Source organism: Pan troglodytes, chromosome 7, assembly GCF_028858775.2.
Source record: "Pan troglodytes isolate AG18354 chromosome 7, NHGRI_mPanTro3-v2.0_pri, whole genome shotgun sequence".
In the NCBI taxonomy this organism is placed as follows: Eukaryota; Metazoa; Chordata; class Mammalia; order Primates; family Hominidae; genus Pan; species Pan troglodytes.
The window spans coordinates 151,081,530-151,101,408 of record NC_072405.2 but is presented as its reverse complement, the minus strand read 5'-3'; the positions used below and the strand labels follow the sequence as shown (position 1 = coordinate 151,101,408).

The 19,879-nt window shown below is 39.8% G+C and overlaps 1 protein-coding gene across 47 annotated transcripts in view; it reads left to right on the top strand.

Moving 5' to 3' along the window:
- PTK2 (protein tyrosine kinase 2) overlaps nt 1–19,879 on the top strand; it is a 343,777-nt gene that overhangs the window by 180,154 nt on the left and 143,744 nt on the right. For 41 of the 47 annotated variants that reach the window (XM_063816588.1, XM_063816583.1, XM_063816579.1 and 38 more), the window contains 4 exons: nt 1,116–1,256; nt 1,783–1,860; nt 16,448–16,555; nt 19,506–19,623. In XM_063816588.1, the coding sequence (XP_063672658.1) occupies nt 1,116–1,256; nt 1,783–1,860; nt 16,448–16,555; nt 19,506–19,623 (445 nt within the window). The remainder of the gene's footprint in view (nt 1–1,115; nt 1,257–1,782; nt 1,861–16,447; nt 16,556–19,505; nt 19,624–19,879) is intronic. The other 6 variants (XM_063816590.1, XM_054657502.2, XM_063816591.1 and 3 more) reach the window with 1 other exon arrangement.

The window sequence follows — 19,879 nt, the reverse complement described above, 5'->3', positions numbered from 1 at the left end:
ACCACCGCACTCCAGTCTGGGCGACAGAGTGAGACCCTATTAAAAAAAAAAAAAAATTACCTAAGTCAGATAATGTCACTCCTCTTCTCAAAGTCTCCTGAGGGCTTGGCATCTCATCAGAGTCAAAGCCAACTTGTTAACTATGGCCTACACTCTCTTGCCCCTCTTCCTTAGACCTCATCACATTCCCTTTATCCATGGCCTTCTCAGACTGCTTCACATACCAAGGACTGGGGATTTGCTGCTTGGAAAGCATTTACCTCTGCTATGCAGATTTCCATGTGTTTAAGTAGAAAACTCAAATAAGCAAAAAAGGACTGGAAGACCACCTATCATCTTACTTCATGAAAAAAGCAAAAGCATCGTTGCTTTATCTCCTTCATGGGTACATTGCTGTGTGCTCACCAGGACCCACACATGTGCTCTTGCCTTTTAAAGGCATCTGTACTCCATGCTGACTGTTTTGTCATCTTTTTTCATGTAACAATGTAATATGGGTTTTAATGCCAGTAGATTAGTTCTCCAAAACAGTTCTTGAGGCTGCATAGAATGTTGGTTGAGAAGATAGATACACTATAGTTTACGTAACCAGGCTCTCTATTACTGTAAACAGTTCTGCAGTGAATCTTTTTGTTCCTGAATCTTTGCATGTATCTCTAATCATTTCTAAAGAATAATGTCCTGGAATTTTATTTTATGGATAAGCATTGTGGTTTTTTTAAAGTTTTTGATTTGTGCTTTCCTTCAGAAAGATATACTGTTTTTTCCCTCCTAACAGTGGAATGTGCAAGTACCTTTATACCTTTGGCCTGGTCTTTTCTGAGTCATGTGCACATATAGTACAAACTTCTGTTTAAGAAATAAAACTCTATATATGAACTTTACAGTTAAAAATGGTTAAGATGGTAAATTTTGTGTTATATGCATTTTGCCACAATTAAAAGAAATAAAGCTTTGATAAATACATTTATAGTTATTTGACAAGTATACTTTTTGGCAGTAATTTGAATGTAGGTGTTAGTAAGTAGTTGGTAGGAAAGAAATCTTACCATTATTGTTGTGGTCTTTACTCATTGCTGATTTTTACAAGATGTTTTGGTAATTTTGTCATGCAGGCCAAAACACTAAGAAAACTGATCCAACAAACATTTAGACAATTCGCCAACCTTAATAGAGAAGAAAGTATTCTGAAATTCTTTGAGATCCTGTCTCCAGTCTACAGATTTGATAAGGAATGCTTCAAGTGTGCTCTTGGTGTAAGTATGGGAATATGGGAAATAGTGGGCTAGTTTGATTTTACTTTTTCTTATCTCTTGCTGTATATCTAAATTTCTGATGAAAAAAATGCTAACTTGTCCCATTTTTTTCAATAAAATGGTATTTTTTCCTTTTACCATGTGAAAAATAGAAAAAGAAAATAATTAATGTGAGAATAAAATCACCTTTTTAAAAACAGCATGCCTAGTTTCATAATTAGGTCTTTTAAATTTTATCCCTGTGATTTGTTAATTGTTCTCTAAGGGCTAGTTTACCTATTTAGATAATCATCCCAGAGAAACCCTTGGCGTCAGGCATGCTGGAATAAGCACAGTGCACTTTGTGCAGGCTTAACACATCCTGGGTCAATGAAGTTATAAATATTTTATCTTATTTGGTTAGATAGATTAATAGCAAACCAAACCAGCCCCTGCTTTGGTCCTTTAACATATCCACGGCTCTTTATCTAAAGTATTTCTTTTTTCCTTCTGCCACCTCTGTTCTCACTTGTTTCACCTTCAAAAGTCAAGCTGGATTATTTCAGTGGAACTGGCAATCGGCCCAGAAGAAGGGATCAGTTACCTAACGGACAAGGGCTGCAATGTAAGTCTGCTCTGACCTTTCGGGAACTTGGCGTTAGACAAAGAAGAATTTTAAATTAAGGAAATGGGGCATTCTTTTGGAAAAGATCATTTTACAATTAAATTTTCCTATTGCACTGCATTTATTGTTCAGTGGAGTGGGGGACAAGTAAGAGAAAGTCTAGGTGCTGTTGAAATACCTCGGAATTACTTAGTTTTGGAAGGAAAGGAATCATACAAACCTAACATGTGTGAGACCTGAATGGGGTTGTTACTGTTTATCTGGAGAAGTTTTAAATACTAATTTTTAAAATTAAGTTCTGAATGATTTGGGTATATTTGTACTGGCATCTTATCCTTTGAAACAGCCTCTTCAGGTTATTTCCAGGAAAAAAAAAATTATACATTCACAATTCTCTTGAAAGCCTTATTAGCCTTATTTACCTTGAAGAAAAAATGTCCATCAGATGGAAACTCACACTTCTACCCCAGACCTCACTTCTTTTGTTACCTTCCTAGCAGAAGTGCTGACCATTTCCTGTGTGATCCTCATTCTTCCAACAAGTATTATTGAGAACCTGCTTGGTGCCAGGCAGTCTAGAGGTTTGAGATACAATAAGGAACAAAACAGAGAGAAGTCCTTTGTCTTTATGTAGCTTATAGTCGAGTGCACAAAATAAATATGGAATACATCTGTGTCATACAACAATAAGTACCGAGATGAAAAGTAGAACAGTGTAAGGGTGGGTGTACTGAGAAGGGCATGCTCCCATTTAGATGAGTGTTCAGGGAACATGATTCTAGGGGCTTCTTCTCAGGCCTTGCACTAGTAACATTTCTTTTCCACTTAACATAGTGTAGTGATTTGAACTTTTTACTTAATTTATTCATACCTTGACCTGTACATATAATTTTCTATACATACATAAATGTGCCAAACTGTGTCTGACCTGCTTTTTTCCAAGTGTACTCTGGTTTCCATTCCCACTCTGCTCAGCTCCTGCCTCTACCATTCTTTTCTCTTCAGCCTTCTCTGTAACCCCCCCCACCCCCTGCCCATACTTAACATGTAAGTGATTTAGTAATCTTCTGTGTTTTTCCCCATATTCCTGTTTTGTTATTCAGAAAAGGGGTCATCATCAGGCACACTGTCCTACTTGGTTATTTCACTCTGTGAACCTGGTAGAAATTTTTTAAGCCCCGCCTTTCTTTGCCCCTTCCTCCCTGGGGGCCAGATGGGATTCTGTGAAGGGCAATTACTTTGCTTTTAGATTTCTGCCCCAAGACAATGACATAATAAATACTCCTTTATATATAATCTATGTACTACTGCTTTTTCTCCTTGTGGAAGAGATTTCCAAGGATGGAACTGCAGGGTTCGTTTCAAATAGTTGTAATTTTAAAAGAAGCTGTTGGATTGCTTTTCAGAAAAGCTAGGAAACTTCATATTGTCACTGGCAGTGTGTGAGAGTACTATTTTCGCACTCATTGGATGGCAGTTTTAATAGCTCTTTTAATTTTTCCATTTTAATAGATATAAAGTTATTCTTGTAACTTTTTTGCTCACTTAGATATAAAGCAAGGACCTAGTAACTTTAAACATATTTTCATGTCTTGACTGTTTTTCTTCTCACCTCTGTGAATTAACTGCTCATATCATATACTTTGCCTATTTTACCAACACAATTGTCCTTTTAAATTAATAAGTCCCTTTACACATCAAGGAAATCAGTGTGTTTTCCTGTTACCTTTTTTATGATTTTTTTCCCCAAATCTCTTGTTGGCTGTTGACTTTAAACAGACCAGCCTCCCTTGTCCCACATCCTAAGGATGACCACTGTCCTGACTTCTGCCATCACTGATTAAATCTCATTAAATGCTGCTGTGTCAGCTGGATATTCACAGAGGAAAACAGAATGAATTTTTGTGAAATTTTGTGAAAGTGCGTGTTTTTTGATATTGTGTTTCAGGACTTCTTTTATACCCTTCAATAAGATCTCAATCTTTTTCATATAGGTCTTCCATATTAAACCAATTCATAAGTATTTTATAGTTTTGGGCCTTATGTTGAATGACTTTTTGGGGTTTTTCTTGCCACTGACAATTTAAAATTTATATTGTGAGCATAGAAGATATTCTTGATTATTGTTTAACATATAGTCTGCAACCTTATTATTGATTAAATAGGTTTTTTATTAGAATTTTGGATTTTATAAGTGTATAATAATATAATCAGCAAAAGAATAATTTTACCTTTCCCCATATACAATTTTTTCTTTTAGTCACAAGAAGCTCAAAGATCATGTTTAATAACAGGGCAGTAGACAATATTCCTATTTTGTTTTAGATTTTAATTTATCAATTAAAAGTGTGTCATTATTTTGGATTGTTTTTGTTGTTGAGTTTTAATAACATGTCTTTAATATTTTTATCTTTTGCTTAGAGTTTTATGATTAGCTCCTAAATTTAATCAAAGACCCTTTTAGCATCTATTGATATGATCCTTTTTCTCCTTTATCATTATAGTAGATTATATTAATAGTTATGGTAATATTGAGCCAATTAATAATATACAATATTCTTTTAAAATATTGAGTTATATTTGTAGAATTTTTGCAACTATTTGTAAGTGAGATTAATCTAGACTTTTTTATGTTAACTTTATTAGACATGGTGTTAAAGTTATATTAATTTCATTAGGTGAATTGGAATCTTTCAGTGATTTTTTTTTAAAAAAACTTTTTAAGCTCAGGGGTACATGTGCAGATTTGTTATCTAGGTAACCTCGTGTCACACAGTTTATCATACAGATTATTTTGTCACCCAGGTATTAATCCTAGTACTGATTAGTTATTTTTCCCAATCCCCTCCCCACTTTTACCCTCCACCCTCTGGTAGGCCCCAGTGTCTGTTGTTGCCCTCTGTGTGTCCTTGTGTTCTCATCTTTTAGCTTCCCTTATAAGTGGGAGCTAAAAGATGCAGTATTTAGTTTTCTATTCCTGTGTTATTTTGCTAAAGATAATGGCCTCCAGCTCCATCCATGTTCCTGCAAAGAACATGATCTCATTCTTTTTTTTTTTTGGCTGCATAATATTCCATGGTGTGCATGTACCACATTTTCTTTATCCAGTCTACCATCGATGGGCATTTAGGTTGATTCCATGTCTTGGCTATTGTGAATAGTGCTGCATTAGACGTACGTGTATATGTGTCTTTATAAAAGAACAATTTGGCCGGGCGCGGTGGCTCACGCCTGTAATCCCAGCACTTTGGGAGGCCAAGGTGGGCGGGTCACAAGGTCAGGAGATGGAGACCATCCTGGCTAACACGGTGAAACCCTGTCCCTACTAAAAATACAAAAAATTAGCTGGGCATGGTGGCATGCACCTGTAGTCCCAGCTACTCAGGAGGCTGAGGCAGGAGAATGGCATGAACCCGGGAGGCGGAGCTTGCAGTGAGCCGAGATTGCATCATTGCACTCCAGCCTGGGCAACAGAGTGAGACTCCGTCTCAAAAAAAAAAAAAAAACAATTTATATTCCTTTGGGTATATAGCCAGTATGGTACTTCTGTTTTTAAGTGTTGAGGAATTGCCACACTGTCTTATTATTTTATGTATTATTGTGAGGTACATTCCTTCAATGCCTAGTTCATTGAGGTGTTTTAACATGAAGAGATGTTGAATTTTATTGAAAGCCTTTTCTGCATCTGTCAAGATGATCCTGTGGTTTTTGTTTTTAGTTCTGTTTATGTGATGAATCACATTTATTGATTTGCATATGTTGACCCAGCCTTGCATCCCAGGAATAAAGCCTACTTGATCATGGTGGATTAGCTTTTTGATGTGCCACTGCTGGGTTTGGTTTGCTAATATTTTGTTGAGGATTTTTGCATCTATGTTCATCAATAATATTGGCCTGACATTTTCTATTTTTGTTGTGTCTCTGCCAGGTTTTGGTATAAGAATAATTCTGGCTTCATAGAATGAGTTAGAGAGGAGTCCCTCCTTTTCAGTTTATTGGAATAGTTTTAGTAAGAATGGTACCAGCTCATCTGTATACGTCTGGTAGAATTTGGCTGTGAATCCATGTGGTGCTGGGCTTTATTGGGTTGGTAGGCTATTTATTACGGATTCAATTTCAGAGCTCATTATTGGTCACTTCAGGGCTTCAGTTTCTTCCTGGCTCAGTCTTGGGAGGGTTTATATGTCCAGGAATTTATCCATAACTTCTAGATTTTCTGGTTTATGTGCATAGAGGTGTTCCTAAGATTCTCTGATAGTTATTTGTATTTCTGTGGGGTTGGTGGTAACATCCCCCTTTTCATTTCTAGTTGTGTTTACTTAGGTCTTCTCTCTTCTTTATTAATCTGGGTAGTGGTCTATTTTATTAATTTTTTTTAAAAAAAAAAACAACTCTTGGTTTTGGTTTAGCAACAGGCAGGAATGGTTTTTCCCATCTCACTCTCCTTCAGTTGATCCTGGTTTTGGTTAGTTCTTTTCTTCTTCTAGTTTTGGGGTTGGTTTGCTCTTGGTTCTCTAGTTCTTTTTTGTGATCTTAAGTTGTTAAACTGAGATCTAACTTTTTGATGTGGGCATTTAGTGCTACAAATTTACCTGTTAACACTGCCTTACCTGTGTCCCAGAGATTCTGGTACATTGTGTCTTGGTTCTCATTCATTTCAAAGCACTTCTTGATTTCTGCCTTAATTTCATTATTTACACAGAAGTCATTTGGGAGCAGTTTATTCGATTTCCATGTAATTGTGTGGTTTTGAGCAAATTTCTCAGTCATAATTTTTAACTTGGCCGTGCTGTGCTCCGAGAGAATGTTTATTATGATTTCAGTTCTTTTGCATTTGCTGAGTACTACAAATTTACCTCTTTACACTGCCTTACCTGTGTCCCAGAGATTCTGGTACATTGTGTCTTGGTTCTCATTCATTTCAAAGCACTTCTTGATTTCTGCCTTAATTTCATTATTTACCCAAAAGTCATTTGGGAGCAGTTTATTCAATTTCCATATAATTGTGTGGTTTTGGGCAAATTTCTTAGTCATGATTTCTAATTTGGCCATGCTGTGCTCTGAGAGAATGGTTATTATGATTTCAGTTCTTTTGCATTTGCTAAACGGTGTTTTGTGTTCAATTATATAATTGATTTTAGAGTATGTGCGATATGGTGATGAGATGAATGTGTATTTTGTTGCTTTGGGGTGGAGAGTTCTATAGATGTCTGTCAGGTCCATTTGATCCAATGTTGAATTCAAATCATGAATATGTTTGTTAATTTCTGTCTCAGTGATCTACATAATATTGTCAGTGGGGTGTTAAAGTCTCCCACTATTATTGTGTAGGAGTCTAAGTCTCTTTGAAGGTATCTAAGAATCTGGCTTATTAATAATGAGTGCTGCTGTTTGGTTTTTTATATATTTAGGATAGTTAGGCCTTCTCGTTGGATTGAACCCTTTACCATTATGTAATGCCCTTCTTTGTCTTTTTTAACTGAGTTGGTTTAAAGTCTGTTTTGTCTGAAATTAAGATTGTAACCCCTGTTTTTTTCTGTTTTCCATTTGAATGATGGATTTTTCTCCATTCCTTTATTTTGAGCCTATGTGTGTCATTGCATGTGAGATAGGTATTTTGAAGACAGCATACCAATGAATCTTGGTTCTTTATCCAGCTCTGTGTCTTTTAATGGGGGCATTTAGCCCATTAACATTCAAGGTTAGTATTGATATGTGTGGATTTGATCCTGCCATCATGGTGTTAGCTTGTTATTAGGCAAACTTGTTTGTGTGGTTGCTTTATAGTGTCACTGGTCTGTGTTTTTGTAATGGTTGGTAACGGTCTTTCCTTTCCATATTTAGTGCTCCTTTCAGGAGCTCTTGTAAGGCAGGTCTCATGGTAACAAATTTCTTCAGCATTTGCATGTCTGAAAAGGATCTTATATCTCCTTTCTTTATGAAGCTTAGTTTGGCTGGAATTATAAAATTTCAGGTTGGAATTTCTTCCAGAATGTTGAATGTTGGCCCCCAATCTCTTCTGGCTTGTAGAGTTTCTACTGAGAGGTCTGCTGTTTATCTGATGGGCCTTCCTTTGCAGGTGACCTGGCCCTTCTAGTTTCCTTTAACATTTTTTCTTTCATTTCCACCTTGAAGAATTTCATGATGATGTGTCTTGGGAATGATCTTCTCGTGTAGTATCTTACTCTGCCTTTCCTAAATTTGAATGTTGACCTCTCTAGCTAGGTTGGGGAAGTTTTCATGGATCATATCCTGATACATGTTTTCCAAGTTGCTTACACTCTCCCCAGCTCTTTCAGGGACACCAGTGAGACATAGATTTGGTCTCTTTACATAATCCCGTATTTCACAGAGGCTTTCTTCATTCCTTTTCATTCTTTTTTCTCTATTCTTTTCTGACTCCTATTTCAGAAAGACAGCTTTCAAGCTCTGAAATTCTTTCCTCAACTTGGTCTATTAGGCTATTAATACTTACGGTTGCATTATGAAATCTTTGTCGTGTGCTTTTCAGCGCCATCAGGTTGATTATGTTCTTTTCTATTCTGGCTATTTTTTCTCTCAGCTCCTGTATTGTTTTATTGTGATTCTTAGCTTCCTTGGATTGGGTTTCAATGTACTCCTACATCTCAATGATCTTCATTCCTATCCATGTTCTGAATTCTATTTCTGTCATTTCAGCCATCTCAGCCCAGTTCAGAACCCTTGCTGGAGAGGTGGTGCGGTCATTTAGAGGAAAGAAGGCACTCTGGCTTTTTGAGTTGTTAGATTTCTTGCAGTGGTTCTTTCCATCTTTTGGGCCGACGTTTCTTCAACCTTTGAAGTTGCTGACCTTTGTATTTTGCTTGTTTGTTTGTTTATCCTATTTGATGACCTTGAGGGTTTGATTGTGGTAAGGTGGACTCAACTGACTGGCTGCATTTCTGGAATATTTTAGGGGACCAGTGCCCAGCCCCCAACTCCTGGACTGTGTGCTCTAATTCTGGGAGACTGGTATTGGGCTCCAACTTTGTTCTCTGGCTCCTGGAGGTTAGGAATCCACTGCACTTGTAGAGTGTTGGGGGTAGGGGTGCTCCCAGACCACTGGTCACTACACTCCAATGCGTGGTGTCAGCCAAAGCATTTCACAGTGTGGTGGCATAGGATCCGTCCTTGTTTCCATGTGCCAGCAGCAGTGGCAGCACACTGGGGTGCACGCTCATCAGCCCGGCAGGTTGCTAGTGGGTACTGGGGTGCCTGTCTCCATTTGAGCATTCACTACAGTGGCAGTAGCAGCATGGTTTGGGTGGGGGGGTGCCTGTTGGCAACTGTGCAGCATTGGTGCTGGTGGTGGTGGTAGCACAGGGTTGGGTTGCTGGAAGGCCCAGGTCTGTGTGTGCACCCTGTGCACTGTAAGCATAGGTGTTTGCTCTGGGTAGGGGAGAATCTGCTATTCTCTCTGCCTGCTTTCACTCTTGGGATAATGTTGACATAAGCGTGGGGTGCTGGCAGTGGGGACAGGGCTGGTTGGCTCTGTGCCTGCCAAGGCTCCGACTGAGGTGGCTGTCAGGCATGGGTGAGTTTTGGGGTTGCGTGCACATGTGCACTGGTGAGGCACGGAAGGCAATACCTGCCTGCGTACACAGGTGCCAGCAAAACTCTGTTGGGAATTGCTGTGGGCTAGAGGAACCTGCAGTGTGAGGAAGGAGCGGGTGGGCTGGTGTGTGGCAATGGAGGCTGCCCCGTGGGAGCTCTCTGCTGGTCAGAAGCGGTCAGCCACTGCAGGAGCTATGATGTGGGCCCCAGGACACCCAAGGCTACCCTGCAAGCAGGCACGTTCAGGCTGGGACCCCAGGAGAAGCCAGAAGCCCAAGGGGTGCTCAGGTCAGACTAACCCCCTTCTGATAGGTAAGCCCACCCTGCAGAGTTCAGGTGCAACAGTTCCCCTAGGGCTAAAGTCTCTTATGGGAGCAAGTCAGGGCTTCCCTGGCCATGTTCCACTACAGACGCTCCTGCACCAAACCCTCTGGGCTCCACCTCAGCTGGCTGCAATCCCTAGCACTTCTCTAAGCAGCTCTCCCTGCCACCTCAAGTGTCCATAGTAGTTGAGGGGCCCCCTGCTTGGATTTAAGAGGCCTGTAGTGAGAGCAGGTTGCTCCTTGCCAGTTCCACTCACCCATTCCCCCAGGGTAATTGTGGGCCAGGAATGAGTCTTGGTGTGCGGTAGCCTCTTGCAGGGTTCCCAGCTTCCTCCCCCTTCAGCCCAGCTTCTGTGTCTTTCCTTCATCCATTCTCGGTGCCTTCCCTCTCTCTGGTGATTTTTAATGGCCTGAAATATTTTAATTCAAATTGGAATTGCATGTTTTTTAAAGACTAGGTAGAACTGATCTACGTAACAACATGATGCCTTTTTAAATGGTAGGTGTTTATCTTTTTAATCACTTCAATAGTAATAGATCTTTTTTGAGACAGGGTCTCACCCTGTCACCCAGGCTGGAATTCAGTGGCACAATCATGGCTCACTGCAACCTCTGCCATCTGGGCTCAAGCAGTTCTCCTGCCTCAGTCTCCCAAGTAGCTGGGACTACAGGTACACACCATTACACTCGGCTAATTTTTATATTTTTTTGTAGAGAGGGAGTTTTGCCATGTTGCCCAAGCTGGTCTCAAACTCCTGGGTTCAAGTAATCTGCCCACCCCAGCCTCCCAAAGTGCTGAGATTACAGGCGTGAACCACTGTGCCTGGCCTAATAGTAATCGATCTATCCAGATTTTCCACTTGTGTCAGCTTTGGTAATTTAGCATATTATCCATTTCTCTACATTTTCATCTTGCTGCCATAGAGTTGCCTCTCATGGATCTGTTAAAATATTTCCAGTAACTTTGTCTCTATATTCCTGTTTCATGCCTAAGCTCTTTTGATTTGGCTCTTTTTCAGACTTGTAAAGGTCTGTCTATTCTAATTGTTTTTTGAAGGACAAGTTTAGTGATGTATTGCAGCAGTACTATTCATTTTCATTGATTTCAGTATTTTTCTTCATTCTGTTTTTGTATTATCTTCATTATTTTTGTCTTTTTTATTGTGCTCTTCCCTTTTAAGTGCATCTTTAAAATGTATTCTTGTTTACTTTGGAGGCCATTTTCTTCTTGCACAACTTTTAATATGTCTTACCTTTCTAGGTATGTGGTATTCTTCTTTCCATTGTATTTCTGTATACTCATTTGAAATTTTATCTTTGGCCAGGCACCGTGGCTCATGCCTGTAATCCCAGCACTTTGGGAGGCTCAGGCAGGTGGATCACCTGAGGTCAGAAGTTTGAGACCAGCCTGGCCAACATGGCGAAACCCCGTCTCTACTAAAAATACAAAAATTAGCCAGGCGTGGTGGCGCCTATAGTCCCAGCTACTTCAGGACACTGAGGCAGGAGAATCGCTTGAACCCGGGAGGTGGAGATTGCAGTGAGCTGAGATCACGCCACTGCACTCCATGCTGGACGACAGAGTGAGACTCCATCTCAAAAAAAAAAAAAACAAGAACAAAAATTTTATTTTTATTTCTCTTTTTCATTATAGCATTATTTAGAAGAATATTACTTAAATTTCAAGTAGCCCTGGGGTTTTATCTCATTTTTATTTCTATGAGCATATTATGAGCCAAAAATTTCATATTGGCTTATGAGCAGGTAATATGATTTTTAAAGGTTAACTGTTTCACAGTTGTTAAGATCTTCTTTATGGCCAAGCGTATGATTTTTACAAATGTTCCTTGAAAATATATGTTTTCCATTTGAGTTTATAAGGACCTCTGTGCCTATGAAATAAGAGGTATTAGTTATATAAAGTAGAAGAAAGCAAGATTGGAGCAATCAGGATAGAGCCCCCAGAAGATTCCTTGCACTGCACTTCTCACATTTCTGCCTGCCACACTCCTCCTCCTCCTCCTCATTTGTTCTGCCTCCCTTGGGTGAACTTCATGTTCCTGAATGAGACCAACCCTCTGCTGTGTAATGGCTTCTATCCCATCTTACCTGTTCATGGTAATTCTTCAGTTCTGCCCACTCTTTCCTGTAGCAGCAGATATTTCTAACATACTGGATTGTTCCTGTCAGCATAGAAAAATGTATAGTTTCTCCCATCCTAAAACCCCCTCTTTTAGCCCTGTGTCCCTCTCTCTCCCTGGTACCTCATGTTTTCGTGTCATTTATTGCAAAACTTCTTGACAGATTATCTAACTGCATTGTCTTTAATTCTTCTCACTCCCTCTTCAACCTGCTTCAACCAGGCCTTTCCTGCCTACTACCATTACACTACCACCGTCCACCCCTCAATGCCTTGCCAATGATAACAGTGATCCTCCTGTAGATAAGCCCACTGGGTAATTCTGAGTCCTCTTGACTTCTCCAGTGCTGTCCAACAGCAATACGATGTAAGCCTCATAGGTGATTTAAAATTTTCTAGTAACCACATTTAAAAAGATAAAAAGATAGGTGAAATTAATTTTAATATATTTTATTTGATGCAGTATATCCAATGTATCATCATTTCAAGATATAGTCAGTGTAAGAATTCTTGAGACTTTATCTTATTTTTATCATTCCACGTTTTTGAAATCTGGCATGCATTGTACCCTACCAGCATATCTCAGCCTGGAGGAGCCACATACCACTGGGTGCTCCATAGCTGTGTGTGGCTTCCTGCCACCAGTTGAACAGCACATCTCAGATTCTCCTCCTCAAGTGCTCTTTCCCTCTCTTTTTGCCCTTGTAATGACCACTTACATGCCTATCTTGAGTGTTACCTTAGTCAGTTTGCTTATATATTGTGTGCAGCTGCCTTGTGCTAGGTGTTAGGCTAGATTCTGCTGGTGCAGTACTGTATCTGAATGTAATATACCTAGTCATAAGCTCGTGTTGCTGAAGTCTTGTTCTCTTTTTCGCAGTGAAACTTTTTCTGAGGCTTTATTTCCTCCCTCCTCTCCTTTCCAATAAATTAGATATTTTTATACAGCACCGTGTATTGCTTTGTTATAGTCCTTATCACAGTTGTAATGGTTTACTTGTGTAATGTTTGTTTAATGTCTGGATTCATGTTATCCTTGTTTGCTGCTGTATATCTGATACTTGGAACACAGTCTAGCACCTAATAACTTCTCATACTTCATTCACTTACATGCCAGGCATGGCCCTGCTTCCTTGTAATCTGGTGGTGGACAAGGTGGACATGATACTCCCATCCTCATGGGGCTTTCCTTCTAGTTATAAAATAGAATATAAGAAAGAAAATAAGCAATATAAATAATGGGATTGTGCTAGAGGGCTATAGTAGGGTGGCGTGAGAGAGTATCTGAGTGTTTGATTTAGAGTAGGTGGGCAGTGCCAGCTCCTCTTAACCCTGTTCTCTTTATAACAGATGTTTTAAATTATGTTTTGCTATCCTGAAATTAAAATTACAGAGCATGTTATTCCCCTACTCAAATAATTTTTTAAAATCTCTATCAATATCTTAAAGTTCAGCACAATACATTGGAAGGCACTCTAGTCAGACGCACCTACTTAGTAAGGACTTTTAATTGGAGGGAGAACAATCAGAAGCCACTCCATACAAGTGGTGTAGGAAAGTGATAGGGAAAAGTTATGTGACTGACCTTGGGGAATAATGCCAGAGTGAGGCAGAAAAACAATTTTAAAAAATATAATTTCCATAACCTAGATGTCTTACTGTGCCTTCGAATTTTTTTTTAATTATGAGATAGCAATAACAAGGACTAATTGAGATAGTATTCCTCATTTCATGTGTCACCACCAACATAATGATGTTCAGCTCTCGGTCTGTTGGAAGGAGCCTCCAACATCCTCTGTTACATACGTGCATGCAGTAGCTACAGATGCAAACTGATACAGGTGCATTTTGTCACTGACCAAAATAACTATAGCAAGTCTTGCCCTTGGTGGTGTCATTCTCCAAAACGGTGAGGAACTCTTAATAAAACTTCAAAAACAGCATAGTATAGGATTCCCTTGCATTACGCATAAGTTGCATTCCTGGAAAGTTCAATGCAGAGCATACTTTGTGGTTTTAAACAGACTTTGTTTCTAGAGTCAGATTTTTCAGTGACATAAATACACACCAGAACATTTGAAAGCCGTCGAGGATGCAGGACAATTTTTTATTGTGCAGGAATTACCCATGCTTCATGTGACATCTAGCAGCCTTGGTTATAAAAACAACCCACCCCCTGAAATGGTTCTACCCCAACGAAAGTAGAGCACATATCATCAAGACAAGATCATGACAGTAAATTAGGTCAGAGAGGCAGGCAGGGGTCAAATCATGTAGACAGTTTGCTCATAGAAATCATGCTATGTAAATCATGCAAGTTATGATGCTTTGTATTGTACCTTTTTAAGCAGAGGAGTGATATGATCTGGCTTTCAGGTCGGGACATTATATAGTAGCATGGATGAAGGGAAACTAGGAAAAATGGCAGGACTCTAAGCAGAATATCATATGGTGGCCTGGACTATAGTGACAACTGTGAAGATGGGAAGTAAACACATGAATTCTGGATGTTTGGAGCTGAAGTTGCCGGGACTTGTGGAGAGGTTGGATAATGGGGAAAGGGAGAAGAATCAATGAGAATGCCTTTTTTTTTGGCTCAGGAATCTTGTTGAATATGATCCTTTTTTTTCTCTTCTTTTTTTTTTTTTTTGAGACAGAGTTTTGCTCTGTGCAGAGTGTAATGGCATGATCTCAGCTCACTGCAACCTCTGACTCCCTGGTTCAAGTGATTCTCCTGCCTCAGCCTCCTGAGTAGCTGCAATTACAGGCACATACCACCATGCCCAGCTAATTTTTGTATTTTTAGTAGTGACGGGGTTTCACCATGTTGGCCAGGGTGGTCTCAATCTCCTGACCTCGTGATCCACCCGCCTCATCCTACCAAAGTGCAGGGATTACAGGCGTGAGCCACCACGCCCGGCCAAATATGATGCTTTTTATTGAAGTCAGGAAGCCTGGAGGAAGAACATGTTTTGAGGGAGTACCCTTTTAACTATGTTGTTAGTAATCTCTTGCAGACATCCATGTGGTAGTATGATATAGGGACTTGGATGCATGAGTCTGAGTTCCAGGGAGATGACAGGGCTGGAGATGGTACTTAACGCCCCAGGACTGTATGGTATTTGTTTTGCCATGGCAGAACTAGGGGGAATAACAGGGCCCACCCAGCACAGAGTCCTGCAGCCCTTTCACATTTATAGATTGAGTAGGGGAGAAGCCAGTAAAAAGAACTGGGAAAGAGAGACCAGTGAGGTGGAAGAAACCCCAAAAGGGCAGGATGTCCCAGAGGATAAGTGGGAAGAATATGCAGAGGGGTTGTGGGACATGCTATGAGAAGCCTGGGACCAGAGAATGGAGGGCTGCCTGTGGCCTCCTGGGGAAAGGCAGGAGCCCTGCAAAACACATGTCTCTACAAACAGCGCAGGAAGATGCTTTGCTGGGAAGGGCAGCCCAGTGTGAACCTCTTTCTGAACAATTCCAACTCCGTTCTAGTGGCATCATCTGTTCTCCATGCAATGGGAAGGGGCATTAGCTGACAGAGTGGCCTTAACCAAGCAAATTGTTTTGAAGAAATGTATAGGAATCTTCACATGCAAAATGATCATCCTCATGAGATGCTAGAAGGATGGAAGATACATGTATCTTTTATATGTATTTTTTTGAAGAAGGGTCTCACTGAGTTGCCCAAGCTAGAGTGCAGTGGCGCAGACTCAGCCTCCTGAGTAGCTGGGTCTACAGGCACAGACCACCATGCCTGGTTATTTATTTTTTTTTTTTTGGTAGAGAAAGGGTCTCACTATGTTGCCCAGGCTGCTTGAACTCCTGGCCTCAAGGGATCATCCCACCTCAGCCCCTCAAAGTGCTGGGATTATGGATGTGAGCCATTGCTCCCAACTCTATCTTTTTTTCTTTTTAAGAAGGAGAGTGTTTATTAATTTGTGCAGCAGTAATAGAAGGAAGAGAGAGAAAAAAAAAGAAGAAGCCAAAGTTTATGCTACTTAGGAAAATGACCATAGACTCTCCTGGCATGGCTTAAGAGGTTATTCTGTATTGGGAAGGGCCCTTTGGATACCTACTGTCTCCCTAGCTACAGAACTCCAGTTAGTTTCAGAACTTACTCTAGCCCAGGGTGCATGGGGATTAATCCCAGATCCCCTCTTTCTTTGGGAATGGGAGTAGAATGTTCTCTTTGACTAAGAATTCCGTAAGATTCCTCCCAGGCTGGCAAACGAGTCAGGCCAAAGGTTGCTTCAACTTCCCTCCCTCCTTTATCTTCTGTTCTCTCTCGGTGGTAACTGTACTCTCACTCATCCAACTCATGTATGGGTTTCCTCAGCACATCACAGAGAGCAGACCTGTACCTGACCTTGAAGTGCAGGAGACAGTCTCATGGCTGCTCCCCTGGGGCAGCATGGAGAATCTGTTTTTTTCCCCAGACCTCCAGTCTTAGGGAGGATGTCTTCAGGCAACGAGGATTTCACAGAACATTTACAGACTCTGTGAAATGAGTTTTTTATCCGTAGTCTAAAGATTTTACCTTTCCTTTTTATAGCCCACACATCTTGCTGACTTCACTCAAGTGCAAACCATTCAGTATTCAAACAGTGAAGACAAGGACAGAAAAGGAATGCTACAACTAAAAATAGCAGGTGCACCCGAGGTAAGGAACTGTTACGTTCATCATTAAGGGAAAAGGGTTAAATAGGGATGTTTTAGAATTGTTGACTTTTTTATGAAAAGGATGAGGTTTTTATGGATCATCAGAATCACAACTTTCTTATATATAGAAAGGGTTACATTAGAAACAATAATGATTAAATGTCCCCAAGAATAGGACAGGAGACAGATTTAAAAATCATCCAAGAACGTTATTGTAAAGATAATGATGATTAAAGATTATCATCAGGCCAGGCGCGGTGGCCCACACCTGTAATCCCAGTACTTTGGGAGGCCAAGGCAGGCGGATCACTTGAGGCCAGGGTTCACATGGTGAAACCCTGTCTCTATTAAAAATACAAAGAGAAGCCAGGCATGGTGGTGCACACCTGTAATCCCAGCTACTTGCGAGGCTGAGGCACAAGAATCTCTTGAACCCAGAAGGCAGAGGTTGCAGTGAGCTGAGATGACACAACTGCACTCCAGCCTGGGTGACAGAGCAGGACCGTGTCTCAAAAAAAAAAAAAGATTGTCATCAAGTACCAAGGAAATTAACTTCTTGGAATTATATGTACAGTCATGTTTTGCTTAACAACAGGTACGTTCAGAGAAATGCCTAATTCCCTGATTTCTTTGTTGTGCAAACGTCACAGACTGTTCTTACACAAACCTAAGATGGTTGTAGCCTACTGTACACCTAGGCTATACAATATAGCCTGTTGCCCCTAAGCTACAAACCTGTGTAGCATGCTACTATACTGAATACTTTAGGCAATTGTAACACAATGGTATTTGTATCTCTAAATATATGTAAACAGAAAAGGCACAGTAAAAATACAGTATAGAAGATAAAAAATGTTACACCTGCATAGAGCCCTTACCATGAGTGGAGCTTGCAGGATTGGAAGCTGCTGTGGGTGAGTCAGTGAGTGAAGGGTGAATGTGAAGATCTACGACATTACTGTGCACTGCTGTAGACTATAAACACTGTACACACCATATAGTTAAATTTATTTTTAAAACCTTTTTCAGTAGTAAACATTAGCTTACTGTAACTTTTATATTTTATAAACTGATTTTTTTCAGCTTTTTTGACTTTTGTAATAACAATTAATTTTAAATATATAGTACAGCTGTACAAAAAATTTTCTTTTTTTACATACTTATTCTGTAAGCTTTTTTCTAGTTTTAAAATGATTTTCTGTATTTTTTACTTTTTCAACTTTTTTGTTAAAAAGCAAGACACAAACATACACACTAGCCTAGGCCTACACAGGGTCAAGAGTATCCATATCACCATCTTCTACCTCCACATCTTGTCCCACTGGGAGGTCTTCAGGGGCCGTAACACATATGAAACTGTCATCTCCTATGAGAACAGTGCCACTTTCTGGAATACTTTCTAGAAGCCCTGCCCAAGGCTGTTTTACAATTAACTTTTTTTTTTTAAATAAGTAGAAGTACACTCTAATTAAAAAAAAATAGTAAATACATAAACCAGTAACATAGTCATTATCCAGTATTATGTGCTGTACATAAACGTATGTGCTATACTTTTATAAGACTGGCAGCACAGTAGATTTTTTTTACACCAGCTTCACCATAAACATGAGCATTACAACTTCAGGATGGCTACGGCATACCTAGCAATAGGAATTCTTAGCTCCATTATATAAATCTTATGGGACCACCATTGTATATGCGGACCATCATTGACCAAAATGTTGTTATGTGGTGCATTGACTATATATACTGTAAACTGAGTTAATTTCCACACTGTGTTGTCCATGATATTCTCTGAGTAGAAATTATTATGTGATTATAATAATTATTATTATGTGATTATAATAATTATAACAGCAGCAGTACCTGATACTCGGCACATGCTACCCGTGGTTCTTTACGCAGAAGCCAAGAGAAGCTGTGTCATTGTCACAACCAGGGAAGTAGATACTTTGATATACTTTGGTTAACCCCATTCTGTAGCTGAGGAAACTGAGGCATGAGAGGTTGGCCAGATCAAGTAATTGACAAGAGATGGGGTTCATACCCAAACAGTCTGGATCCAAAGCCTATGTTCTTAATCAACAGGCAACAGTGATTTAAAACAAGTGGCATGAGAAAGAGCCATTTGGCAAATACTACCTAATGTGGTCCTTTCTGCAAGATGGACAAAATACACTCGTGTATGAAAGGATCTGGACAGTCTGGTGGCACACACGGTTGTGCTGGTGTGTAAAGCATGTTTTTTGAAGCTCATCTGTTTCCATCAGCGCACCAGGATTCTTTGGTCTGTTAACGGCCAGTTCTCTGGGTAGCTTTATTTGCAGCACTCCTCACTTAGGCTGATGCCTCATCACTCTTCTGCCCTGTGATTCTGTGAGTTTGGTGACATCTGAGGGCTCTAGGAACTCTTGTTGATTCTGGAGATTAAGCAAATATTACCAAACAATATCAAATTTTATATTGGAAAGAGAATGATTTCTAAGCCCTTGGGCGAACATGCTATATGTGCTAAAAATAATGAAATTTTATTAATTTTCTTTTACATTAGAAATTATGATGGATGGTTGATAAAAAATTTACTCCACATTAGTTTCTGATAGAATTCATATTTTAACTTACTGATTGTCTAAATTCTTCCCTTAACTGGAGTATGCCAGAGGGGCCAGACACTCTGGAGGAAAATACTTTTTTCATCTCTTTTGATTCTAGAAAGTGAGCCCCAGTTTAAGTGATTTTTCTGTTTTCATCTGGGTTTGCATTTTTCACATATTCTAGGAATAATGTCCTTAAATATCAGATTTCCTTTCTCAAATCTTATGACAAATCTTGTTTCATTCCCACTCTTCTCTGTTTTCAAGTGTATAGAGATGTCTGATGTCATAGCACAGCTGTCCTTTGCTTACTGGGAAGAACAATGAAGTCTGTTTTCTTGATCTTTTCTCCTTTAGCCTCTGACAGTGACGGCACCATCCCTAACCATTGCGGAGAATATGGCTGACCTAATAGATGGGTACTGCCGGCTGGTGAATGGAGCCTCGCAGTCATTTATCATCAGACCCCAGAAAGGTGAGGTGCTGTTTCTGAGCATTCCCAATTGCATTTCTACCAAATATTTAGCTGTGCTTGCCCCTAACAGCCTGTTATCCTCTTTTAGGTAACTGTAAAAATGAAGACCAAATGAATAATTCAGCTCAGTATAATCTGAGTACTTATTTTTCTAGGGATAGTGATCCATTTCACACCTTCCGCAAGCCAAGAGCTGGGTTTGAATAGAGCCTAAAAAAAACATTGTCTGTGTTTTGAGCTACCTACTTAGAGGATT